This window comes from Capra hircus, chromosome 6 (genome assembly GCF_001704415.2).
Source record: "Capra hircus breed San Clemente chromosome 6, ASM170441v1, whole genome shotgun sequence".
Taxonomy (NCBI): Eukaryota; Metazoa; Chordata; class Mammalia; order Artiodactyla; family Bovidae; genus Capra; species Capra hircus.
The window spans coordinates 58,917,538-58,945,261 of record NC_030813.1 but is presented as its reverse complement, the minus strand read 5'-3'; the positions used below and the strand labels follow the sequence as shown (position 1 = coordinate 58,945,261).

The window sequence follows — 27,724 nt, the reverse complement described above, 5'->3', positions numbered from 1 at the left end:
TGGTTTCATAATTTGTATGTAAAAAGTTATCACTAGGGAAAAGGTTCTATGAATTGTGATATTAATAGAAATTAATATATTACTTATCTCACCATGCAACCATCATTCAAGAATTTCTACTGAACAGATGGTGTGGTTTGGTGGGCATACAACCATGTGGAGTCAGGATGATTTATTAACAATCACTGTTATCTTACCCTGTTACTGCAAGATAGTTTCCTGATGTTTTCTGCCAGGTAAACTGTATTGGTGTGCCAAGCCAAGTCTTTTCTAGTAGTGAGAAAACACGCTAAAAAAGCACAACACAATTTTTATATTTTAAAACATTCAATTAACAGTTGGTCAGAAAAGATGTCAAAACATAATAATGAAAACAGTAGGATCCAGGATGGTGAAGGCTTATGCTAGAGCTTACCTCAAAGAAGTCAACAATGTAACAAATAAAATGACCAATTAACCAACCAACCAACCAAATAACCATAATCTGGCTGGTCAAGTACAGACCTCAACATACACAGGAGCATTTACTATAAAACATTTTTGCTTTTGAATGTTTCTAAATGTTAATTTTATAAAAATTTATGATTTAGTGTTTTATAACTATTAAAAATTAAAAAAATTTAAACTTGAATTTGTAAAAGTCACTCAGTCATGTCCAACTCTTTGCAACTCCACGGACTACAGTCCATGGGGATTCTCCAGGCCAGAATACCGGAGCGGGTAGCCTATCCTTTCTCCAGCGGATCTTCCCCACCCAAGGATTGAACCCAGGTCTCCTGCATTGCAGGTGGATTCTTTACCAACTGAGCTATCAGGGAATTTAGCTAATTATTAATAGCATGGATTTGGGGAGATTAAATTTAATAAAGTTGCTATTAAAAAACCTTAACCATGACAGAAATACAAAATATCTATACCTTCTTCAAATGTATTTTTTCTCCTTTCTCCATTAGATACACTTTATCGTTAAGTGTTTAATTTGGCTATTGGGTGGATACTTTTTCAACTGAAAAACCATTCTTTTCACTTAGACAACAAAGAACTATGTATACAATATGGAGGGCTTCTCAGGTGGCTCAGTGATAAAGAATCTGCCTGCAATGCAGGAAACCCAGGTTTGATCCCTGGGTCGGGAAGATCCCCTGGAGGAAATGGCAGCCCTCTCAGGTATTCTTGCCTGGAGAAACCCATGGACAGAGGAGCCTGGAGAGGGTTCAAGTCCTTTAAATTCCAAAGGGTCAAATACCACTGAGCACATCTGATATAGAAGCCACAAACCACATGTGTACTTGGAATTTTATTGAGGACTTGAAATACAGGTAGTCCAAATTTAGATGTTCAAAAACAATACAGCTATATATGACAAACCCACAGCAAACATTATCCTGAAAAATTGAAAGCATTTCCCCTAAAGTCAGGAACAAGACAAGGGTGCCCACTTTCACCACTACTATTCAACATAGTTTTGGCCACAGCAATTAGAGCAGAAAAAGAAATAAAAGGGATACAAATTGGAAAAGAAGTAAAACTCCCACTGTTTGCAGATGACATGATCCTCTACATAGAAAACCCTAAAGACTACACCAGAAAATTACTAGAGCTTATCAATGAATACAGTAAAGTTGCAGGACATAAAATCAACACACAGAAATCCCTTGCATTCCTATACACTAATAATGAGAAAATAGAAAGAGAAATTAAGGAAACAGTTCCATTCACCACTGCAACGAAAATACTTAAGAATATATCTACCTAAAGAAACAAAAGACTTATATATAGAAAACTATAAAAACACTCACCGGGGAAAGAAATCAAAGAGGACACTAATAGATGGAGAAATATACTGTGTTCATGGATTGGAAGAATCAATATAGTGAAAATGAGTATATTACCCAAAGCAATCTATAGATTCAATGCAATCCCTATCAAGCTACCAAACGTATTTGTCACAGAGCTAGAACAAATAAACTTCACAATGTGTATAGAATACAGAAAACCTCGAATAGCCAAAGCAATCTTGAGAAAGAAGAATGTAACTGGAGGAATCAACCTGCCTGACTTCAGGCTCTACTACAAAGCCACAGTCATCAAGACAGTATGGTACTGGCACAAAGACAGAAATATAGATCAATGGAACAAAACAGAAAGCCCAGAGATAAATCCACACACATATGGACACCTTATCTTTGACAAAGGAGGCAAGAATATACAATGAAGAAAAGACAATCTCTTTAACAAGTGGTGCTGGGAAAACTGGTCAACCACTTGTAAAAGAATGAAACTAGAACACTTTCTAACACCATACACAAAAATAAACTCAAAATGGATTAAAGATCTAAACGTAAGACCAGAAACTAGAAAACTCCTAGAGAAGAACATAGGCAAAACACTCTCCGATATAAATCACAGCAGGATCCTCTATGACCCACCTCCCAGAATATTGGGAATAAAAGCAAAAATAAGCAAATGGGACCTAATTAAACTTATAAGCTTCTGCACAACAAAGGAAACTATAAGCAAGGGGAAAAGACAGCCTTCTGAATGGGAGAAAATAATAGCAAATGAAGCAACTGACAAACAACTAATCTCAAAAATATACAAGCAACTCCTCCAGCTCAATTCCAGAAAAATAAATGACCCAATCAAAAAATAGGCCAAAGAACTAAACAGACATTTCTCCAAAGAAGACATACAGATGGCTAACAAACACATGAAAAGATGCTCAACATCACTCATTATCAGAGAAATGCAAATCAAAACCACAATGAGGTACCATTTCACGCCAGTCAGAATGGCTGCGATCCAAAAGTCTACAAGCAATAAATGCTGGAGAGGGTGTGGAGAAAAGAGAACCCTCTTACACTGTTGGTGGGAATGCAAACTAGTACAGCCACTATGGAGAACAGTTTTGAGATTCCTTTAAAAACTGGAAATAGAACTGCCATATGACCCAGCAATCCCACTGCTGGGCATACACACTGAGGAAACCAGAATTGAAAGAGACAACGTGTACCCCAATGTTCATTGCAGCACTCTTTATAATAGCCAGGACATGGAAGCAACCTAGATGTCCATTAGCAAATGGATAGGAAAGCTGTGGTACATATACACAATGGAGTATTACTCAGCCATTAAAAAGAATACATTTGAATCAGTTCTAATGAGGTGGATGAAACTGGAGCCTATTATACAGAGTGAAGTAAGCCAGAAAGAAAAACACCAATACAATATACTAACACATACATATGGAATTTAGAAAGATGGTAATGATAACCCTGCATGCAAGACAGCAAAAGAGATACAGATGCAAAGAAGTCTTTTGGACTCTGTGAGAGAGGGCGAGGGTGGGATGATTTGGGAGAATGGCATTGAAACATGTATATTATCATATGTGAAATGAATCACCAGTCCAGGTTCTATGCATGATACAGGATGCTCGGGGTTGGTGCACTGGGATGACCCAGAGGGATGGTATGGGGAGGGAGGGGGGAGGGGGGTTCAGGATGGGGAACACGTGTACCCCCGTGGTGGATTCATGTCAATGTATGGCAAAACCAATACAGTACTGTAAAGTAATTAGCCTCCAATTAAAATAAATAAATATATATAAAAAAAAACAAAGACAATACAGGAAAGAAGGCAAACTATCTTTACTGATAATTTTTCATACTGATTCCATGTTGAAATGATAATATTTTGGATATACTGGGTAAAACAAAATATATTATGAAAGGTAACCTTACCTGTTTCTTTAAAAACATTTTAATGTGGCTACTAAATATTTTAAAGTACATTGGCTTACATTATATTTATATTAAACAGTGTTGATACAAAACATCTAGGACCATAAGAGTTTGAATGAATGAATTTACATTTTAACATTAGGTTAAATTAAAAATTAAACAATGATGCCTATATTGAGGCAAGTGAAGTTTAGATACAATTGCAGGTGGTGTGACAGTCTCAATGGTAACACAAAACTCTTCCAATGGTCTAAATTTTATACCAATCACCGGCAATTACTACATTAAAAAGATGATCAAATCCACCTCTATTGAAAACAGAGGTGCCTATAATCACAGGTGCATCCAAGTTGTGTGGAGCAAGAAGACACCCTTTAAAAAAAAAGCATAAAAGCATTTTACTTTTGCAATTTTATGACCACATTGCCCTGGAACCCCTATATGCAAGTAAGGGCACCCTAAATTTGAATGTCACTAGCTTCTTGGTAGATCTCCTCTGGTTGTGATTTTACATACTATTTTTCTTCCAAGGAGGTCAACAGGTGCTCCATACACATACAACACCCCATAAAAAGGTGCTAGCTTCACAACCAGAAAACGAACCCTTAGGCTTTGCTTTTTTTTTTCTTTCAATCTTTTTTTTTTTTCATCTTTATTTTTTAATACAATTGTTTTTTGGCCACCCACATGGCTTGTGGGATCCTAGTTCCCTAACCAGGTAACTAACCTGGGCCCTTGACAGTGAAAGAAAGGAATATCACCAGGGAACTCGAGATTTTGCTTTTCACTTATTAGCTGTAGGGCTTAAAGCAGGTCTATTAAATGGCCTCAAGCACAGAATTCTCAACTGTAAACCAGGAATAACAATATCTCCTTACACTGATGGTTTAGTCCTTAAGTCGTGTAGGACTCTTACGACCCCATGGACAGAGGAGCCTGGCAGGCTACAGTCCATGGGATTCTCCAGGCAAGAATACTGGAGTGGGCTGCCATTTCCTTCTCCACGGGATCTTCCCAACCCAGGAATCGAATGCAGGTATCCCGCACTGTAGGCATTTTCTTTACCAGCTGAGCTACAAGTATTTCCTAAATGGCGAAGAGCTTTAGAAATGTGAGTTAAGATTACAGGTCAACTCCAATTTCCACTATAGCCACGAAAATGTACAAAACAATGAAAAAAATTAAGCTTTCCATTTCTATGCCAGATCAGGGCCTGTGTGTGGTGGGGGGGTGGGGAGGTGGGGGGGGGGGTTGGGGAGTAGAGGGCACTAGGAGCGGGGCGGGGGTATTGTTTGGTAAGGCGATGGGTGAATGAGCTGTAGCCAGTGACCCGGGAATGGGGTTCATAAGAAGCCCAATCCTAAAAACGGTGCACGCAAAGGATGACGCTCTAGAGATTGAGACCCGTCCATGCAGATTTCCCCGTGAATAATATACACCGTCACCAGGTGATCTGTAATTGCGCCAGTCACAGCCAATACAACTTGAGATTCTTTCGGAGCTTTTCACTCATTTTAAGGAGCTAAACAGCTGCGAGGCTTGCCAGGTGTTTAGCTGCAAGAAATGAGGCAGCTCCTGACACTCGAACGAGCCAACTTCACAAGGACCCTCCAAACGCTTTTTTTCCCAAACTCGTTCTGCCCGCCGCGTGAATTGGGGCGAATTCGGAGTCTCTTCAGATCCAGTCTGCTCATTTCCAGCAGTGGAGGGGTGGCCAAAACGCACCAACTCCGTCCGCGGTCCCAGAAATGAGAGGCCTCCCTCCCCGCCGTCTCTTCAATTTTCCTTCCTTTCCCCTTATTTCTTCAACTTCGCCTCTGCTCTCCCTGGTCACCCCGCTCCCTTCCCCATTTCTCAAGCATTCGGGAGAAGGAAGGGAGGTCACAAGCCTCTATCCTCAAAGCGACTCTCGGAGAGTTTAAGGGACTGGCCAGTGGTCGCATCTTCCCGCACCCCCGGGTTTGTAAGTTATTTACCTTCATCTCAAAACATCCAGCAGCCGCGCGATCTAACAAGTGCGCAAGCGCACCCGGTCTTCATCAAGAAAGCTACCGCGTTCCCGTCACCCAGGAGACCGCGCGAGCAATAACCAATCAGCGGGCGCCAGCTGAAGGGCGGTGCCCCTAAACAACCTCGGAGGGAGTGGGCGGGAGGCGGGAACTTGAGTCACGTGATGCTAGCGAAGCAAGGCCCTGATTAGTTGAACGTCGTGAGGCGTTGCTGAGCTTTGGCTTTCTGCTTGGGCCCTGATTGGATGACACCGGAGAGTTCTGTGAGATGTGGAAGCCGCCGGCGTAAATTTAGGCCCTGACTACAAAGAAATCAGTGCTGGCGAGTAGAGACGCTGAGAACTTCAAGGAGCTGAGTGTTGTATAAGAAGAGGCGGGAGTTGATTCGTGGGGCAGTGCTCTTAAGCAGTTCACGCAAAGAGCTCACACTGCAGCTGTTCAAAGGATATTCAATTTGGAGGCTGATTTTGGCTGGGAATATGTTTGTGTCTTCAGATATTTAAATTTGGCTGCAAGACCCACACATTTAAACGGAGATGTCTTGAATAGGTGATTGGGTGAAGGAGAAAAAGGTCAGAGAAGTAGAAATTCGGAAATTGTTTTTGTATTGATAATAATTAAAACAGAGTGAATGGGACTTCTTAGATTTAGGGAATGTTAAGACGGAGAAACAATTTTAGGGGCTGAGAATTAAACTGACAGAAGGCCAATTAACAGGAGAAAAGCTTACGAATTTGTATGTATTATGTTTAGCCGATATGGGAGAATTAAATTAGTTAAAAAGAGAAAAGAAACATGAAATCTCACATCAATGTATTAATTAGGGTTCTATATTTCTCTCTAGTTTTTGTCCCTGTGTATACCAGTTTTACTTTGTGTTTATAATTATGATATATGTGTATTTGACAGTTATTTAGGTCAAATAATAAAGCACATTTTTTAGAGTGGTTAGTACTGTTAGGTAGCAAGTTAGGCATGTGCAACAAGGAGTGGCCTAGCCAAAAAGGATGCAAGCTGATCTCTAAAACCCCTCTCAGACACACTCAGGAAAATTCACAGATGCTATAGAAATAACCACAGAGACTTTTCTAACTCCTGCACATGTGCCCTAGGCACACAGTGGGTACAACCTAACCACAGGGGCTTCCTCAAGTAACCTTAGGCAACTAGGAGCCAATTAAGGGTTCATAAATATTACACACACACACATATATATCTGATTATAACAGACTGAATTATGGGGAGACATGCACAGCAGAGCCTGCTGTTACATAACCTGCAGGTGCCAGTTGCCCTTGAGTGTATGCCTGTTTGCATTCCCTTTCTTGATTGGTGGTGGGTACACGGCCTACTGTGTACAGGGCACAACCAAAAGGAAGAGACAGGAAGTATAAAAACGGAGAGGCCAAGAGGGATCATTATGACCATGGCCTACTCCCATGTCTTGGGAGTGTCTGTCAAATAAAAAGATCTGCCTGCTTGTACTGTAACTTTTCTGTCTTTTTAAACAAGGAAGAGAAATAAACTGACCTGATAGTACTGAGTAATAGAGCATACAATCCTAATAAAAGAGGTTTTAATTTTCCCCTACTAAGTAGAAAGCATCATTAGGAACAAGGCTAGTGGAGGTGAGGGAATTCCAGTTGAGCTGTTTCAAATCCTGAAAGATGACGCTGTGAAAGTGCTGCACTCACTATGCCAGCAAATTTGGAAAACTCAGCAGTGGCCACAGGACTGGAAAAGGTCAGTTTTCATTCCAATTCCAAAGAAAGGCAATGCCAAAGAATGCTCAAACTACTGCACCATTGCACTCATCTCACATGCTAGTGAAGTAATGCTCAAAATTCTCCAAGCCAGGTTTCAGCAATACGTGAACCGTGAACTCCCTGATGTTCAAGCTGGTTTTAGAAAAGGCAGAGGAACCAGAGATGAAATTGCCAACATCCGCTGGATCATGGAAAAAGCAAGAGAGTTCCAGAAAAACATCTATTTCTGCTTTATTGACTATGCCACACAGACTGGTTCCAAATAGGAAAAGGAGTACGTCAGGGCTGTATATTGTCACCTTGCTTATTTAACTTATATGCAGAGTACATCATGAGAAATGCTGGACTGGAAGAAACACAAGCTGGAATCAAGATTGCCACGAGAAATATCAATAACCTCAGATATGCAGATGACACCACCCTTATGGCAGAAAGTGAAGAGGAGCTAAAAAGCCTCTTGATGAAAGTGAAAGAGGAGAGTGAAAAAGTTGGCTTAAAGCTCAACATTCAGAAAACGAAGATCATGGCATCCGGTCCCATCACTTCATGGGAAATAGATGGGGAAACAGTGGAAACAGTGTCAGACTTTATTTTTGGGGCTCCAAAATCACTGCAGATGGTGACTGCAGCCATGAAATTAAAAGACGCTTACTCCTGGGAAGAAAAGTTATGACCAACCTAGACAGTATATTCAAAAGCAGAGACATTACTTTGCCAACTAAGGTCCATCTAGTCAAGGCTATGGTTTTTTCACTGGTCATGTATGGATGTGAGAGTTGGACTGTGAAGAAGGCTGAGCACTGAAGAATTGATGCGTTTGAACTGTGGTGTTGGAGAAGACTCTTGAGAGTCCCTTGGACTGCAAGAAGATCCAACCAGTCCATTCTGAAGGAGATCAACCCTGGGATTTCTTTGGAAGGAATGATGCTAAAGCTGAAGCTCCAGTACTTTGGCTACCTCATGCGAAGAGCTGACTCATTGGAAAAGACTCTGATGCTGGGAGGGATTGGGGACAGGAGGAGAAGGGGACGACCGAGGATGAGATGGCTGGATGGCATCATGGACTCGATGGACGTGAGTCTGAGTGAACTCTGGAAGATGGTGATGGACAGGGAGGCCTGGCGTGCTGCAATTCATGGGGTTGCAAAGAGTCAGACACGACTGATCGACTGAACTGAACTGAAGTAAATCAATTTTTTCAGCTCCTTTCTACAACTTTTGAGAATGAATCATTTAGATCATTGGTTCTATAACTCTACTGTGTATTTGAGAGGTTTAGCGGGTGTTTGAACCACCTTGGGAGCCTGCTGAAACATAGATTGCTTGGCCCCACCACCAGTCTTTGATTAGTTGTCCTTGGGTGGATTTGGAGGATTTCCAAGTCTAACACATTCCCAGGTGATGCTGATGATGCCCCTCTGGATTACACTGAGACCACTGTTCTCTAAATTTGTTTCCTAAATCCTCTGTATTCTTTTTCATGGTGTTACAAAGCAACAATTTTTTCCCAAGTATGTGCCTTCTGAAAAGTCAATTGTCAATTTATTTTTAAGCTGCAAGGAACATTTGGTATTATTATTTTACACAAAGCAGGGAGCCTAATTAATGCCTAGTTTCTTGTTTTTTATTATTCTGTTTTTCTCCTTAGGGTAACAGAATAGGCAGAATTTCAATATGTGAATGAACGGATATTTAGAGGTAATGAGGCACAGGGGAAGATATAGACAATGTGAACCAAACAACAACCTCTTAGTAACTTAGGTTATGTACTTAACTTTCTCAGCTCTCCTTTTAAAAAAATGGAGTTATATATTTGACATAGAGTGTCATGTAGATTTAAGGTGTACAACATGTTAATTTGATACATTTTTATATTGTAATATGATCACCATTGCAGTGACAATTATCAGCTTCACTTTTCTTCTTCTTTTTTGGCCATGCTGTTCAGCTTGCAGGATCTTAGTTCCATGATCAGAGACTGAACCCTGGCCACGGCAGGGAGAGCTCCGAACCCTAACCACTGGACCAGCAGGAAACTTCCCTTCAGATTCACCTATCTATAATGAAACTTGAAAACTGGTAAAAATATATTTGGTTGTGGTATTCTTCTGGAAGTATTTGTATGCATTGGAAATATGTGTATCCTTACCTGAATACAAAATTATGTAAAATAATACTTGGGAAAAGATGGAACAGCTGTATACAGTCAGTAAAAATAAGACCAGGAGCTGACTGTAGCTCAGATTATGAACTCCTTATTGCCAAATTCAAACTTAAATTGAACAAAGTAGGGAAAACCACTACACCATTCAAGTATGACTTAAATCAAATCCCTTTAGATGATCCAGTGGAAGTGACAAACAGATACAAGGGATTAGATCTGATAGAGTGCCTGAAGAACTATGTATGGAGGTTCATAACTCTGTACAGGAGGCAGTGATCAAGACCATCCCCAAAGGAGAAAAAATGTAAAAAGGCAAAATTATTGTCTGAGGAGGCCTTACAAATAGCTAAGAAAAGATGAGAAGCAAAAAGCAAAAGAGAAAAGGAAAGATATACCCATTTGAATGCAGAATTCCAAAGAATAGCATGGAGAGATAAGAGAGCCTTCCTCAGTGATCAGTGCAAAGAAATACAGGAAAACAATAGAATGGGAAAGACTAGAGATCTCTTCAAGAAAATCAGAGATACCAAGGGAACATTTCATGCAAAGGTGGGCACGATAAAGGATAGAAATGGTATGGACCTAACAGAAGCAGAAGATATTAAGAAGTGACAAGACCACACAGAACTATACAAAAAAAAAAAAAAAAAGATCTTTGTGACTCAGATAATCTCGATGGTGTAGTCACTCACCTAGAGCCAGACATCCTGGAATGCGAAGTCCAGTGGGCCTTAGGAAGCATCACTACGAACAAAGCTAGTGAAGGTGATGGAATCCCAGTTGAGCTATTTCAAGCCCTCAAAGATGATGCTGTCGGAGTGCTGCACTCACTATGCCAGCAAATTTGGAAAACTCAGCAGTGGCCACAGGACTGGAAAAGGTCAGTTTTCATTCCAATCCCAAAGAAAGACAATGCCAAAGAATGTTCAAACTATGGCACAATTGCACTCATCTCACACACTAGCAAAGTAATGCTCAAAATTCTCCAAGCCAGGCTTCAACAGTACATGAATTGTGAACTTCCAGATGTTCAAGCTGGATTTAGAAAAGGGAAAGGAACCAGAGGTCAAGTTGCCAACATCTGTTGGATCATAGAAGAAGCAAGAGAGTTCCAGAAAAACATCTTCTGCTTTACTGACTATGCTGAAGCCTTTGACTATGTGTATCACAACAAACTGTGGAAAATTCTGAAAGAGATGGGAATACCAGACCACCTGACCTGCCTCCTGAGAAACCTGTATGCAGGTCAGGAAGCAACAGTTAGAACTGGACATGGAACGACAGACTGGTTCCAAATAGGAAAAGGAGAACATCAAGGCTGTATATTGTCACCCTGCTTATTTAACTTATATGCAGAGTACATCATGCGAGATGCCAGGCTGGATGAAGCACAAGCTGGAATGAAGATTGCTGGGAGAAATATCAATAAGCTCAGATATGCAGATGACACCACCCTTATGGCAGAAAGCAAAGAGGAACTAAAGAGCTTCTTGATGAAAATGAAAGAGGAGAGTGAAGAAGTTGGCTTAAAACTCAACATTCAAAAAATGAAGATCATGGCATCCAATCCCATCACTTCATGGTAAATAGATGGGGAAACGATGGAAGCAGTGACAGACTTTATTTTCTTGGGCTCCAAAATCACTGCAGATGGTGACTGCAGCCATGAAATTAAAAAATGCTTGCTTCTTGGAAGAAAAACTATGACCAACCTAGACAGCATATTAAAAAGCAGAGACATTTCTTGGCCAATAAAGGTCCATCTAGTCAAAGCTATGGTTTTTCCACTAGTCATGTATGGATGTGAGTTGGACTATAAAGAAAGCTGAGTGATGAAGAATTGATGCTTTTGAACTGTGGTGTTGGAGAAGACTCTTGAAAGCCCCTTGGACTGCAAGGAGATCAAACCAGTCAAGCCTAAAGGAAACCAGTCCTGAATATTCATTGGAAGGACTGACGCTGAGCTGAAACTCCAATACTTTGGCCTCCTGATGTGAAGAACTGACTCACTGGGAAAGACCTTGAGGCTGGGAAAGATTGAGGGCAGGAGGAGAAGGGGACGACAGAGGATGAGATGGTTGGATGGCACCACCGACTGCATGGACATGAGTTTGAGCAAGTTCCGGGAGTTGGCAATGGACTCCCATCACTAGGGAAGCCTGGGACCCCAGCCCTCCTCAGTCCTAGTGGCAGCACAAGGCGGCTCCAGGACATCCTGCTCGGGAGACAGCGGCAGCCCCAGGCCCAGGGTGCCCTACGTGCCATGACACTGTCTCAAGGACCAAGAAGCAAAAGAAGAAAACCTGGAATGGGGCGTCTGTTGCCAATGGAAGTGGGAAGACCCCAGAAAAGCAGGCCCCCAAGGAAGCCCCCCCTAAGCACAGAAGTGCAGGCTGAGCAGCTGGCTTGGGAACTGGCCTGGTGCGTGGAAAAAGCTGGAGCTGGGACTGAAGATGCAGAGACCCATCCCTAAGCAGAAAGAACAAGCTCTTAGGGCAATCCGAACCCTGAGCAGCCAGAGAACCCCCTGCCCCAGAAGAGGCAGCTGATGTGCTCTTCGGGGACTACAGGGCTCAGATAGAAGCTGAGTGGTGCGAGGCCCTGCAGGCTCTCAGGACTGCTGCGTACTCAGCTCAGGTGCAGCCTGTAGGCGAGGCTGCCAGAAAGAAGAGCAGAAGGGTCTGCAGACCTTATCCAGAAGGAAGGTCCAAGTGCACCTCGGATACTCGTGATGAACAGTTTAGGTTTCTTTTAGCTTCTTCCCTATTCTAGAGTGGCCACATCTGCAATGGTGCAGGGTTTCTCTGGAGTGTAGCACTTTTCCAGGAATGCTATGGGGCAGATGGGAGACCTGCATGTTTGATGCTGACAAGCCCAGGACCCCATTTGTAGGTTTTCAGCTTGAGAACCCCATCAACAGTATGAAAAGGCAAAATGATAGGATACTGAAAGAGGAACTCCCCAGGTCAGTAGGTGCCCAATATGCTACTGGAGGTTAGTGGAGAAATAACTCCAGAAAGAATGAAGGGATGGAGCCAAAGCAAAAACAATACCCAGCTGTGGATGTAACTGGTGATAGAAGCAAGGTCCGATGCTGTAAAGAGCAATATTGCATAGGAACCTGGAATGTCCGGTCCATAAATCAAGGTAAATTGGAAGTGGTCAAACAGGAGATGGCAAGAGTGAACGTCGTCATTCTAGGAAGCAGAGAACTAAAATGGACTGGAATGGGTGAATTTAACTCAGATGACCATTATATCTACTACTGCAGGCAGGAATCCCTCAGAAGAAATGGAGTAGCCATCATGGTCAACAAAAGAGTCCGAAATGCAGTACTTGAATGCAGTCTCAAAAACGACAGAATGATCTCTGTTCGTCTCCAAGGCAAACCATTCAATATCACAGTTATCCAAGTCTATGCCACAACCAGTAACGCTGAAGAAGCTGAAGTTGAAAGGTTCTGTGAAGACCTACAAGACCTTTTAGAACTAACACCCAAAAAAGATGTCCTTTTCATTCTAGGGGACTGGAATGCAAAAGTAGGAAGTCAAGAAACACTTGGAGTAACAGGCAAATTTGGCCTCGGAATGCGGAAAGAAGCAGGGCAAAGACTAATAGAGTTTTGCCAAGAAAATGCACTGGTCATAGCAAACACCCTCTTCCAACAACACAAGAGAAGACTCTACACATGGACATCACCAGATGGTCAACACCAAAATCAGATTGATTATATTCTCTGCAGCAAAGATGGAGAAACTCTATACAGTCAACAAAAACAAGACCAGGAGCTGACTGTGGCTCAGATCATGAACTCCTTATTACCAAATTCAGACTCAAATTGAAGAAAGTAGGGAAAACCGCTAGACCATTCAGGTAGGACCTAAATCATATCCCTTATGATTATACAGTGGAAGTGAGAAATAGATTTAAAGGCCTAGATCTGATAGATAGAGTTCCTGATGAACTATGGAATGAGGTTCATGACATTGTACAGGACACGGGATCAAGACCATCCCCATGGGAAAGAAATGCAAAAAAGCAAAATGGCTTCTTGGGAAGCCTTACAAATAGCTGTGAAAAGAAGAGAAGCGAAAAGCCAAGGAGAAAAGGAAAGATATAAGCATCTGAATGCAGAGTTCCAAAGAATAGCAAGGAGAGATAAGAAAGCCTTCTTCAGTGATCAATACAAAGAAATAGAGGAAAACAACAGAATAGAAAAGACTAGAGATCTCTTCAAGAAAATTAGAGATACCAAGAGAACATTTCATACAAAGATGGGCTCGATAAAGGGCAGAAATGGTATGGACCTAACAGAAGCAGAAGATACTAAGAAGAGATGGCAAGAATACACGGAAGAACTGTACAAAAAAGATCTCCACGACCCAGATAATCATGATGGTGTGATCACTCATCTAGAGCCAGACATCCTGGAATGTGAAGTCAAGTGGGCCTTAGAAAGCATCACTACGAACAAAGCTAGTGGAGGTGATGGAATTCCAGTTGAGCTATTTCAAATCCTGAAAGATGACGTTGTGAAAGTGCTGCACTCAATATGCCAGCACATTTGGAAACCTCAGCAGTGGCCACAGGACTGGAAAAGGTCAGTTTTCATTCCAATTCCAAAGAAAGGCAATGCCAAAGAATGCTCAAATTACTGCACAATTGCACTCATCTCACACGCTAGCAAAGTAATGCTCAAAATTCTCCAAGCCAGGCTTCAGTAATATGTGAACCGTGAAATTCCAGATGTTCAAGCTGGTTTTAGAAAAGGCAGAGGAACTAGAGATCAAATTGCCAACATATGCTGGATCATGGAAAAAGCGGGAGAGTTCCAGGAAAACATCTATTTCTGCTTTATTGACTATGCCAAAGCCTTTGACTGTGTGGATCACAATAAACTGTGGAAAATTCTGAAAGAGATGGGAATACCAGACCACCTGACCTGCCTCTTGAGAAATCTGTATGCAGGCCAGGAAGCAACAGTCAGAACTGGACATGGAACAACAGACTGGTTCCAAATAGGAGAAGGAGTACATCAAGGCTGTGTATTGTCACCCTGCTTATTTAACTTCTATGCAGAGTACATCATGAGAAACGCTGGACTGGAAGAAACACAAGCTGGAATCCAGATTGCCGCGAGAAATATCAATAACCTCAGATATGCAGATGACACCACCTTTATGGCAGAAAGTGAAGAAGAACTAAAACACCTCTTGATGAAAGTGAAAGAGGAGAGTGAAAAAGTTGGCTTAAAGCTCAACATTCAGAAAACAAAGATCATGGCATGCGGTCCCATCACTGCATGGGAAATACATGGGGAAACAGTGGAAACAGTGTCAGACTTTATTTTGGGGGGCTCCAAAATCACTGCAGATGGCGATTGCAGCCATGAAATTAAAAGACACTCCTTGGAAGAAAAGTTATGACCAACCTAGATAGCGTATTCAAAAGCAGAGACATTACTTTGCCGACTAAGGTCCGTCTAGTCAAGGCTATGGTTTTTCCAGTAGTCATGTATCAATGTGAGAATTGGACCATGAAGAAGGCTGAGCGCCGAAGAATTGATGCTTTTGAACTGTGGTGTTGGAGAAGACTCTTGAGAGTCCCTTGGACTGCAAGGAGATCCTACCAGTCCATTCTGAAGATCAACCCTGGGATTTCTTTGGAGGGAATGATGCTAAAGCTGAAACTCCAGTACTTTGACCACTTCATGTGAAGAGTTGGCTCATTGGAAAAGACTTTGATGCTGGGAGGAATTGGGGGCAGGAGAAGAAGGGAATGACTGAGGATGAGATGGCTGGATGGCATCACTGACTTCATGGAAGCGAGTCTGAGTGAACTCCGGGAGTTGGTGATGGACAGGGAGGCCTGGCATGCTGCGATTCATGGGGTCGCAAATAGTCGGACACGACTGAGCGACTGAACTGAACTGAACTGAACTGTCTCTCCTGCCAGAAGACTGAGGTTCCTTTAGATGGTTCTACAGTAGACTGAAGTGAATGTTCACAGTGTGTTGTAAAACAGCTGTCCCTAACCTTTTTGACACCAGGGACAGATTTCATGGAAAACAGTTTTTCCACAGAGAGGAGGGGAGGTGAAACTCAGGTCATAATGTAAGCAATGGGGAGTGGATATAAATATAGATGTCTTCCCTGTTCACAGTCTTTTCACCTCCTGCTGTGTGGTGTGGTGACTAACAGGCCGTAGACCAGTACTGGCCTGGGGGTTGGGGACCCCTGTTATTGAAGACTCTCAACAGTCTCAGGAGCAGACTAAGTTGGTGTTGTTAATAAGGGTTAGTGGGGAAGCTGTATAGTTGTACACTGGTGCTCATTTATGGGAGGATGTCCTCGCAAGTGGTGTGGCCTATTGCTGTAATAAAACTCTTTCTTATAAATGTGGATTAAAAAAAAAAAAAACTAGGGAAGCCTGGCATGAGGCAGTACATGGAATTGCAAAGAAGTCAGACATGACTGAGCGACTTAATTTAACTGAATATTTGGGAAAGGAGGGAAATACAGTGTCTCATTCTAAAATTTAAGAACTAAAAAAAAAAAAAAAAAATTTAAAAACTAGGGACATGATTAAGCCTGTTCATCTGGGAAAGGATCTGGTGTACACATGCTGGGAAAGAGCTACTGAAGAGTTAGCCAATCCATTATACAACCTATGGGAGGGGGTAATTCTAGAGTGCACAGAGCTATTTTAAAAAATAAACTATATAACTTAAAATTGATTGCTTAAGTATAAATAAATATCTCTTAAATATGCTATCCTGAAGATAGCAATCTTCAGGAACCTCTAATTTGTTAAAGTATGACATTATGAAAAATATTTGTCAGAATCTGCTATAAAAACTGGCAAAAAACAGCATGAAATTTGTCAAAAAGATATTGAGAAAAATAACCTAACGTTATATCAGAAAAATGTTTTTCCAGATAAAGAGAAAATGAGAGAGGAGAGTTTCCATGGTGAAGACAAAGCCATAGTATGGGATTGAGGATGGAAAAGAATGACATTTAACACTAAGTACAGATAAAAAAACTAGGAAATTTAGGTGGAATTCAGATTTTTTAAATAAATAGATATGATACAGAAAATTTTTATTTTATACAATATTTCCAGTAAATGCCAGTATTGTTTGATCATCTTATATTTTGCTTTCAATTTATTGTTTATACTTCTAAACTTTAAAATGATGCCCATTAGAACAAATAAATAATTTTCTACCAATATTATGTGGAAAGTCTAATAAGCATGACAATTAATAACTAGGGAAAGACGGTATATTCAAAAATAATATCTGATCAGGGGATCCTAAATTGAGCACAGTTCCCTTTGGTTTCCTAAGGAATATTAGTAGCTAAAAATATTAATGTCATTTAAACATTAATAGCTATTATATATGATTAATTTTAAGCTTAAAATATAATTGAATATTCAACATTAAGACAATTATTTTTGTCCAGTTCAGTGCCAAGCATGATTCTAGGTGCAGATACTTGCCTGTGAATAAAATAGCCAAGGAAATTAATAAAATTAGTTCTGGGTCCATGACAAGTTAATGATTCCTATTCTCTGGAGAAAGTTTTTGCATTACTTCCCCTGAATTCATATTGTAGTTCTTAATCCTTACTGCCATTAGAATTAGCTGGGGCTCACTTGCAGTAGCTTAGGCTCAACCCAGATTTATTGAAACAGATTTCTAGAGACGAAGCCTACCTTTTCTTTCTTTCCTTCTCTCTCTTTTTAAATTCTGTGGTGCACAGAGTTGAGAACCATTGGTCTAGAGTATGCCAAATGTAAAGAAGCAGATGGAAAGCCTGTTTTGTTTCTGAAGATGGATAACTACTTCTGCTAAAAAACCTATGCTCACTCTGCTCCTCTGGAAACCAGCTTGATGGTTCCTTAAAAAGTTCAACATAGAATTTCCACAACTCAACAATCCCTCTCCTAGGTATTTTATCTCAAAGAATTAAAAACAGGGATTCAAACAAATTCTTTTATACATATGTTTGTAGCAGCACTATTCACATTAGTCAAAAGGCCAAAACAATTCAAATGTCCATGAATGGATCAGCAAGTTTGGTATACACATAGTGGAATATTATTCCATCAGTATAAAGTAATGAAGTATTGATACACATCATGCTACAATATAGATGAATCTTGAATATATCTTAAGTGAAAGAAGCCTGACATAAAGAGCCACATGTCATATGATTCTACCTGAAATATCCAGAATGGATAAATTCACAGAGATGGAATGCAGACTGGTGGTTGCCAGGAGCTGGGGAAAGGGGGTCGGGTAGGGCACTAACTGGCCATGGGGTTTTCTTTTGGGCTTATGAAACTGTATTGGAATTAGATAGAGGTGGCAGTTATACAACATTATGAATATACTAAATACTACTGAATTGTTCACTTTAAAATGATTAATATTATGTTATGTGAATTTGGCCTTAATTAAAAGAAAAACGTATGAACTGAATCTTTACAGTTAATGTGATTTTCTTGATATAACAAAACTAGCTTTTCTGAAAATTAAAGCTTTTCATAAAACAATTATTGTATCTACTTATTCACATGATCCAGGCATTTGTTTCATAAAGAGCCTTAGGTAGAAACTGACTTACCTATATTCTGAATACACCTAAGGATATACTGTATTTGGACTTATTAAAAAAAAACTGGATGTTTAGGGAGCATGCAATGACTAAAACATATCCCTTGTTTCAATAATTACTATTAATGATTTAAAAACTTCTGGATGGACTTGTCCACCAAGGGTAAATGACTGAAGATAATGCTTTCTCTAAAAGGGTAGAAGAGAAGCACACCAGAGGGAGGGAAAGAAATTAAGGAAAATAAAAAGAGAATAGGAAAAACAAGACTAGTAGGGTTGAGAGATATGAATATTGTCTTAAGTAGCTGCAGACTTCAAGATTTTTCTTGAAAACATGCCAAACATGAATTTTTCTTCAAAAAACTATTAGGGTTGAGAGATGCGAATATTGTCTTAAGTAGCTGTAGACTTCAAGATTTTTCTTGAAAACATGCCAGACGTGTGAATTTTTCTTCAAAAAAGATATCAATACATTCTGATAGTATTTAAAAATGCCAAGCAATGGGATACAGTTGAGACCTGGGAAAAGTTACTGTTTCAGAAACAATTTTCTGAAAGAATGGAAATTGTAGATAAATAATGTAACTGTTATGCTAGAACAGTCTATGATAAACACACAAGATCAGACTTACAGGGCAGGAGTGGTCAGAGGCCCAAGACCTGCCATTAGACTTCTTCTAGATGATACTCATATTCACAGGAGGACCGCTAGTATAACAGAGCTAAGGCCCTTACACACTTTGCTTATATCAGGTCTTTCAAATCCTAAGGCTGGCCCTGAGTATAAAATATCTTTTTATCTTCCTAGTTAATGTGTAAAAGAATATGCTATTCATTCCAAAGTTTTCGGCATTTCTTTCCATGCCCCATTTACTTTCTCTAACCTCTTCCACAGGGAAGTCATCATTAAGCGGGAATAATCATATCTACTTCATAGAGCTATTATAAAGATTAAATGTATGAACATATATATGACATGCTTAGCACGTATCTGCCACACAATCAAGTTGACTCAACCCTCCTATATTTCAATAAACAAAAGGCCAAGTCTGAAGAAATTTAATAAAACATGAGATTTAGCCTCATTACATTTAAATGCTTCAAAACCTAAGAGATGCTCTGCTTGTCTTCAGGCCCAGAGAGTCAGTTATTTATCCTCTGACTTCTTTCAATCACTTTCTTGATGTTGGAAGCCCCACCTTGGTTTACCATTTTCTTTGCTGTATTTCTCCACATCCTCTCCAATACTTTATTTTTAAAATTACAGTCATCCTAGTGGATGTGAAGTGGTGTGCAGTGTGGGAGACCTGGGTTCAATCCCTGGGTTGGGAAGATCCTCTGGAGGAGAGCATGGCAACTCATTTCAGTATTCCTGCCTGGAGAATCCCCATGTACAGAGGTGCCTGGTGGGCTATAGCCCATGGGGTCACAGAGTCGGACATAACTGAATGACTAAGAATAGCACAGCACATGCTTCCCAGGTGGCTCAGAGGTAAAGAATCCACCTGCCAAGCAGATGTGGGTTTGATCCTGGGTCAGGAAGATCCCCTGGAGAAGGAAATGGGAACCCACTACAGTCTTCTTGCCTGGGAAATCCCATGGACAGAGGAAGTTGACAGGCTATAAGTCCATGGGGTCACAAAAGAGTCGGACATGACTTAGTGACTAAACAACAGTGTGAGATAAAGTAAGGGTGCAATTTCATTCTTTTGCACTTGGGGATCCCCAAGTGGCTCAGCAGTAAAGAATCTGCCTGAGAAGTAGGAGATGTGGGTTTGAGCCCTGGGTCAGGAAGATTCCCTGGAGGAGGAAATGGCAACCCACTCCAGTATTCTTGCCTGGGAGATCCCATGACAGAGGAGCCTGGTGAGCTATAGTCCATAGGGTCACAAAGAATTGGGTATGACAGCATGCATGCCTGCATCTGGCACCATTTGTTGAAGAGACTGTTTTCTGCATTGAATGGTCTTAGCACTGTTACTGAAAATCAACTGACCATAATGTTGGCCCTCCTTAGGTAGATGCAGAACCAGTGGATACTGAGGGCCTGCTGTTAAGACATTTAAGCATCCTTGAATTTTGGTATCTGTGTGTGTGAGGGGAGGGGGTGATCCTGGGACCAATCCAGCCACCCCCCTCAGGATTCTGAAGAATGATTGTGTAATCTTTTAATATTGTGTTCATCAAAGTGTATTTTAGATATGATACTATTTCTCAAGGGAAGTGGGGATATGTTGTTTATTAACCAATGCAGAATAAACATGTGCTGTGGCTTGAAAAAAAAAGAAGATATTGACTATAGTTTATTTCTAGACTTTCTATTTTATGCTTTTGGTCCGTATGTTTATCCTTGTAACAGTACCACACTGTTTTGATAAATTTTGATATAAGAAAGTCCTTCAACTTTGCTATTCTTTTTCACAATTGTTTTGGCTTTTTTGGGTCCCATGAAATTTTACAGGAATTTTAAAATTGGCTTTTCCATTTCCGCAAAAAGGCCGTTAAGATTTTTGACAGATCTATAATTTGTGGAGTATTGCCATCTTAATATTAAGTCTTCCAATTTATGAACGTCTTTCCACTTACTTAGGTCTTCATTTCAGCAATGTTTTCAGTGTACAAACCTTATACCAAACTTTTCAGTGTACAAGCCTTATACCTCCTTTGTTAGATTTATTCCCAAGTGTTGTACATGAAAAGGTCTTCTAATTTTCATCTTACACTTTTGGTCAGTATATAGAAATCAGCTAACAGTTGTGTGTTGACCTTGTAACATTAGCTCTAACAGTTGTGCATGTATGTGTTTTCTTTAGGATTTTGAATATATAGGATCAAAACAGCTGCAAATGGAGTTATACTTCCTAATTGTGATTTGTTTTCTTTCTTGCCTAATTGCTTTGGCTAGAACCTCTTGTACAATATTGACCAGGAATGGTGGGAGTGGATCTTTTCCTGATGTTGGAGGAAAACCTTTTAATTTTTATCATTTATTGTGTGGTTAACTGTGGGTTTTTCATGAATGTTTTTTAACAGGGTGAGGAAATTTCATTCTCTTCCAAGTTTGCTGAGTGCTTTTATCATTAAAGGGTATTGATTTCTGTCAAATGCTTTTTCTTATCAACTGAGATGCTAATGTTATCTTTTTTTAAATAATGAAGAGCTTTATTTTCATGTCACTGTTTTAGTTTCTTCTAGCTGAGTTCCCTTCATTCTATTAAGTGGTAAATTGCATTGATGAATTGATTTTTGTATTTGAACCACCCCTATATTTTTGCAATAAATTCTTAGTTTGTCGTGGTATAAAATCTGCTTTTGCCTGGCTTAAGTATCAAGGTAATGCTAGTCTTATAAACTTGTGAAGTCTACCAAATTCTGGTTCTGAACTTTCTTTGTTGAGAGGTTTTGATGATTGAGTCAGTTCTTACTTGTTAGATTTGTTTAGACTTATTTCTTCTTAAATCAGTTTTAGTGATTTGTGTACTTCCAGAAATTCCTCTATTTCATACACGTTATCTATTTTGTTGGCCATAAAACATTAAAAATATATATATTTATTACTTATTTGGCTGTGCCGTCTTGGTTGTGAAATGCGAGATCTTTGATTTTCATTGCAGCATTTAGGATCTTTAGTTGTGGTAGGTGGGATCCAGTACCCCAACCAGCTGGGCCCCCTGTATTGGGAGTGTGGAGTCCTAGCCACTGAACCAACAGAGAAGTCCCATAAAGCATATTTTTGATTTATGATTGAGCCATCCAAAATACCATGAAATTTATCTAATATTCATAAAACTTGGAAGTATGTTTACTTACATTTACTTTTCTAAAGCAAAATGTATATAAAATTCCATGAGTTTTATTTAAATAAAATATCCCCCTAATATCAAGGAACCACAATTTTCTGCTAAGAGTATAACTGATAAATTTTACTTCTAAAGCATTAACATTCTTTTAAATTAAAGTAAATGATTTATTTAAAATAAAGTTTTTTTAAATTAAATGATTTCTCACATGAAACTTCTTTTCTACCTAGAAGCAGGAGTGGTAGCAGAATGGACTCCTGAGCCAGAGTTCCTACACCTGAATCCCTACTCTGCCACTAACTTGGTATATGTAATTTTGGGGTTAAACTCTCCATGCCCTAGTTTCCTCATCTGAGTAAGGAGAATAATAAAAGGAAAACAATAAGTACATTAATGCATCCAAAAAACTTGGCTCCTAATACATAAGTATTCAATAGTTCACAAATATTCTTAATTTTCATAAGGTGGTCATTAATTGAGGCTAAAATAAAGAGCAGCTAGATGAGACGTTCATTGGGATAATGAAGAAGCTAATGGTAAAAGTTAAGACAGCAGTCTTGGATGATGCACACAAAGAAGGGTCGTATTTTCCTCTAGATTTACAAGATCCCAGTCTAAGAGAAGAATAAATGTTTTGGCAAATGCTCTGTCACTAGAAAAGAAATTAGTTTTCTTCATTTGTATCCAGAAGAGCAGGTCCTATTGACTACAAAACTCCATTAGAAAGGCTCTCCAGTGGGAAAGAAAATCAAAGAAACTATTCTAATGAATCCCATAAAGGAAAGGAAGATCCTCAGGGACAAAAATCAGTTCCTTCACTTTAAGGTGAGTCTGACTCCACTGCAGGCACAGGGAATGAGAGAGTGAACAATGAATGGAGATGAGAAGTAATCAAAAGGCTAAGTACTTTCCTTTCAAATCCAGGCCTAAGCCTCCACATGAAGGGATGATGTACTAACACATTTCTGCTTTTGAAATTTTTTTGTTTCTTATACTTTTTCCCTCTTCTCTCTCTTACCCTAAATACATAAATATACTCTATAGCTGATCCCTCCTTGTGAGGAAAATATCTGAATTCATATACACACTACAATGAACATATGAAATAATAATATATTTGTCATGATCACTGCTATTTTCTTAGTACCCACACCAGTAAATGCCCATGAGAATAGAAGTCCTCAGTTTGTTGACTTCAAAGGTAGAAAAATTTCATGAGTATTCAAAATCAGCTCAAAAAAAAAAAAGCTCAATTTTTAAAGGAAGCAACTAAGATAAAGGCTACACTGATACAGAATGTTAAAACACATTAACCACATATGAACTTTTAAAAGGTGAGAATTTAGTTTATACTCTTTTTATATTAAGATATAAGTTAATGACTTATACCCTAAAGAATTTATCATAAAATACTGCCCAGTGCACTTGTGCAAACAATAAATAATTCACTGAGAGTATTAACATTCACATGTGTAATTAAGAGTTTACAAATGTACAAAATTTGGGGTAATAAACACTTTAAACTCATTTTCCAAACATTCAATAAGCCCACCCCCCCCAAACTGATTACAAAGATGCACAAAGGGTTACTAATTCTGGCAAAAGATAAGAAACAAGGCAGGAGAGGCAAACACAGACTTGAGAACATAAGAATATCCAAACAGTTCTCTGATATAAAAAGACAAAATCAAACCATTTTTAATAATATAAAAGAAAACAAATCCATATAATTAAATACTACTTGGGTGAAAGAACATTAGAGGGTATATAGCATTTATTTTCTCCACAAAATTTGCATATCTTGAATTTAATGTAAAACACCTTGTTTCAGTTCCAAAGGAAGAAGATCATGATATGGAGTTCTAGATGTACCTAGATGGAATGAATATTTAAATAGATCCCAAAGATCAAAACAAACTTTCATTTGGTCATTGTTCTAACTCTTTAATGTTCATTAAATTGATTCACTTAGAAACTTTAGAAATAAAACTCCACAACCAAAGCACAGAAAATTCAGCTATTCCTGAAAAAAACTAAATGCATAGTCTTTAGTATATCATTAAAACAGTGGTTGTGGTTAAGCAAACAAATGAACAAAAATTACTACAACTCATGTATGATAAAGTTACAAAGCAATACATTAGAAGTTTTATCAGATGTATTTGCACTGTAATAAAAGAAATCCGGATTACAGTATCAGTAAAGTGTGGCTGATTATTAAATGACATGAAATCCCCAGTTAACCCTGGGCTGTGTCAGGAGCACTGCATTTGTCGTCCTATTTTTTACGTCAGGAACATACATTCACAGTCCACCAGATGCAGTTTTGATTTCCTAAGAAGTGAAAGTTTTTAATCCTGGTTCTTCTGCTCTTTCCTCCTGTGTTTTAACATCTTCACTTGGAGATCAGGCACTTTGTGCCCAGGAATGTGGCGTTGCAAATTTACTAAAAACATATCCATTGATAGTAGAATAATTACACTAAATTCATAAAGGAAGACGATATCTTCATTTAGAAAACAAGCACTAAGTTATAGTTTCACAGTCACAACGCAAGCTCCAGCTCTTCCGAGGCACAGTGGAGCAACCTAAAAAAACAAACAAAAAACCAAAAAGACTTGTGTTGGGATTGTGGGTAAAAATGTTGATAATACCACAACAGTCAGTGAAATATTGAAGCAGTTTGCTCACAGTGGTTGGCAAAGAGCTGCTGCCTGAACCCTACTGTCCGAGCTCTTTTGCTGGCCCTTTTCTTAAATGAGATTCTCCTTCCTGATGCCAAAGCTTCAAGGACTAAATCGTTTTGGGTATGTAACATAATAATGTAGCATTCACTTCTCTTTAAAGATGACTTTTAAAGATAGATCAGGAACTATTCTATGTGAAACACTATTTTGGCCAAAATGATGTACAATATGGATGTGAGACAAGGCTGAACACTTAAAGTAACTTTGTGACTAATATGGAGAAAATACCAAGTATTATCCAGAGTGGCCGTGACTTTGCTGTCTCAGAGAGTACACAAAACACACTGCATGCCTGGGATCTGCTTACTCTGGAGGAACCACTAACTTCACAGTTATTGATGACCTTCTCAGCATGGCTGAAAAGTCTAAACTCATTCTACTACTCGTTAGCAGAGTGAGTAAATAATACATATCACCCACCCAACTTCTTGGGAGTGAAAACAAACCTGGTGAATTAACTCTACAACCGTGAGAACAGTGAGATAAAAATATGAGATACTTGGGAGAAAATATAATCTTATGAATAAGGATCAATTCTTAAATATTTCACTTATTGTCTTTTTTTTTTTAAAGTACTCTAGACACTGGAGTAATTCACAGTGGAGATAAGTGTAGACAAGAATAGTTTTAAAAGAAAGACTATTTTGAGCCCAGTAAGAATCTATGCATTTGAGCTAAGAGAATTAAAACATTAAGTACTTGGAAAGGGTTTTGTTTTGTACCTAGTCATGTACGGATATGTCGTAAAGTGTTTTTGTCAAATGGTGGGGGGGGGGGGTTAGTCTCTCAGTTGTGTCTCTGCAACATTATGGACTGCAGCCTGCCAGGTTCCTCTGTCTTTAGGATTATCCCAGGAGGAACAGTTGAGTGGGTTGCAATTCCCTTCTCCAGGAGATCTTCCCGATCTAGGGATGGAACCCAGGTCTCCTGCTTGGTAGGCAGACTCTTTACCACTGTGCCACCTGTACATTATTTCAAAATGACCTTCCAGTCATTCTGACTCTCTTCTCCTGACCAATTAAGAATACATCTGACTTCAACGTGAGTGAAGTCATGGTTGTTCTCCACCTGAATCAGTTGTTTTGATCACTGTTACATCTTTTTGATCAAATAACCTATTTTAAAACCATATTTACTTACAATATTCTAGAAGTAACCTCCAAGTCATTTAAATAAAAATGTCTGTAATTAGTAGTTTTTCTCAAAACACTCAAGACACTGCCTCTACTCTGTGAATAGTTGATGTCATGACAACCAGCTAGAAAGTTGAGCTTTGAGAATTTACTAAACGCAATGTGGTCACCTGTTTTGGGTCAATGCTGGTAGTGGAGTGAGTGGTGGCTTAAGACTTCATAATCATATTTCATTTCCTATACAAATAAATGTCCTCCTGTCCATTTGTAGGACCATCGAATGGAAAACATTTATCTTCCAGATACTATGGTTATAAGTTCACATTTAGGAGCTTTAACATCACTTATATGTGGAACCTAAATAATGCAACAAACTAGTGAGTATAATAACAACAGCAAAAGTCAGACGCCTGGATCTAGAGAACTAGTCGTTACCACTGGGGAGAGGGGAGGGGCAACGCAGAGGCGGAGAATTAAGAGTTACAAACAATGCAACATGCGCACACACAGACATAGGAAAGCGGGCCTCCCAGGCGGCACGGTGGTAAAGACTCTGCCTGCCAATGCAGAAGACCCAAGAGGAGCGGCTTTGGTTGGCCCCTGAGTGGGGTCCCCTGGAGGAGGAGATGGCAACCCACTCCAGTATTTTTGCCTGGAAAATTCCATGGACAGAGGAATCTGGTGGGCTACAATCCATGGGATAACAGACTCAGACACGACTGAGCACACACATGTATAGAACAAACCACAAAGATACACTGTACAACGCAGGAAATACAGTGACCATTTTATAGTCTGCATAAATGGAGTATAATCTTTAAAATCACTATATTGTACACTTGTAACTTACGTATATAATATTGTATATCAATTGTACTTCAATAAAAAATTTTTAAAAAGTAATGGAGATGGCATGTAAAGCAAAGGGCCGCATGGTCACAGATTATGAATTCTGATACAGAGTGATTATAGCATAAAGTATTATCTGTAATAGCAAGTTTGAAATAAGATTTCCTTAATACTGGCCCAAGGGCTTAAATGAAATACATTTCAGGAAAAGAGAGTCTTCTCTCTCTTCTTGGGTTCCTCAATTATCATTCACAACTTCTTCTGCCATGGTAGGAGGCTGATGGTAGTTTCTAATGAAATCCTGTAGCTCTAACTTAAGTCCTCAAATTATGCCTTCTCCCCTTCACCAAGTGATTTCACTTATTTAAGAAATAAGATCAAGGTCATACTATCTAAGTCTCTTTACCTACCATTCTCTTCACCTGAAAATACTTTCTATCTTCCAATCCTCATATTCTCATCTTCCCCTCCAGTTTCGGAGGATAAAACCTTTCCGCCAGTCTGAGAAGGATAAAAACTTTCCTCCTGCCTTTGCCCTCGATTCTGTTTCCTGTCCTTCTTTTCAGAAAAATGCCTTCAACTTTGCTTTCTGTCAACTCTTCTGTCTTCATCTTTAATTGTGAAAAAGATCCTAGGCTCAAATTTTAACTCCACCATTCACCTGCTATGTAGACACCTCATCCAAGGAGATAACAGTACTTACCTCATAGAACTGTTGGGAAGATTCTTTAAGGTGAAGTGCTTAGAACACAGCCAGGTACATAAAATGTATTAAGTGCTAACTTTCTATCACTATCATTATTTTAAAATTGCATGCCCTTCTAGCTTCCACATTTACTTTTAATCTTCTCTTTACTTTTTACACTGTGTGGTGGCTTCTGCTTCTA

The 27,724-nt window shown here is 39.4% G+C and overlaps 2 protein-coding genes and 1 pseudogene across 6 annotated transcripts in view; 1 reads left to right on the top strand and 2 right to left on the bottom strand.

The window, feature by feature from the left end:
• Positions 1–5,867, bottom strand: part of WDR19 (WD repeat domain 19) — a 91,104-nt gene extending 85,237 nt beyond the window's left edge. For all 3 annotated transcript variants that reach the window (XM_018049377.1, XM_018049376.1, XM_018049378.1), the window contains exons 1-2: positions 5,720–5,867; positions 198–289 (exon numbers count right to left, since the gene is read on the bottom strand). In XM_018049377.1, the coding sequence (XP_017904866.1) occupies positions 198–289; positions 5,720–5,725 (98 nt within the window). In that variant the 5' untranslated portion in view covers positions 5,726–5,867. The remainder of the gene's footprint in view (positions 1–197; positions 290–5,719) is intronic.
• LOC106502811 lies at positions 9,199–12,454 on the top strand (annotated as a pseudogene).
• The window catches only part of KLHL5 (kelch like family member 5), a 92,321-nt gene continuing 88,162 nt past the window's right edge, over positions 23,566–27,724 (bottom strand). For all 3 annotated transcript variants that reach the window (XM_018049374.1, XM_005681513.3, XM_005681515.3), the window contains one exon: positions 23,566–24,696. In XM_018049374.1, coding sequence (XP_017904863.1) covers positions 24,640–24,696 — 57 coding nt within the window. In that variant the 3' untranslated portion in view covers positions 23,566–24,639. The remainder of the gene's footprint in view (positions 24,697–27,724) is intronic.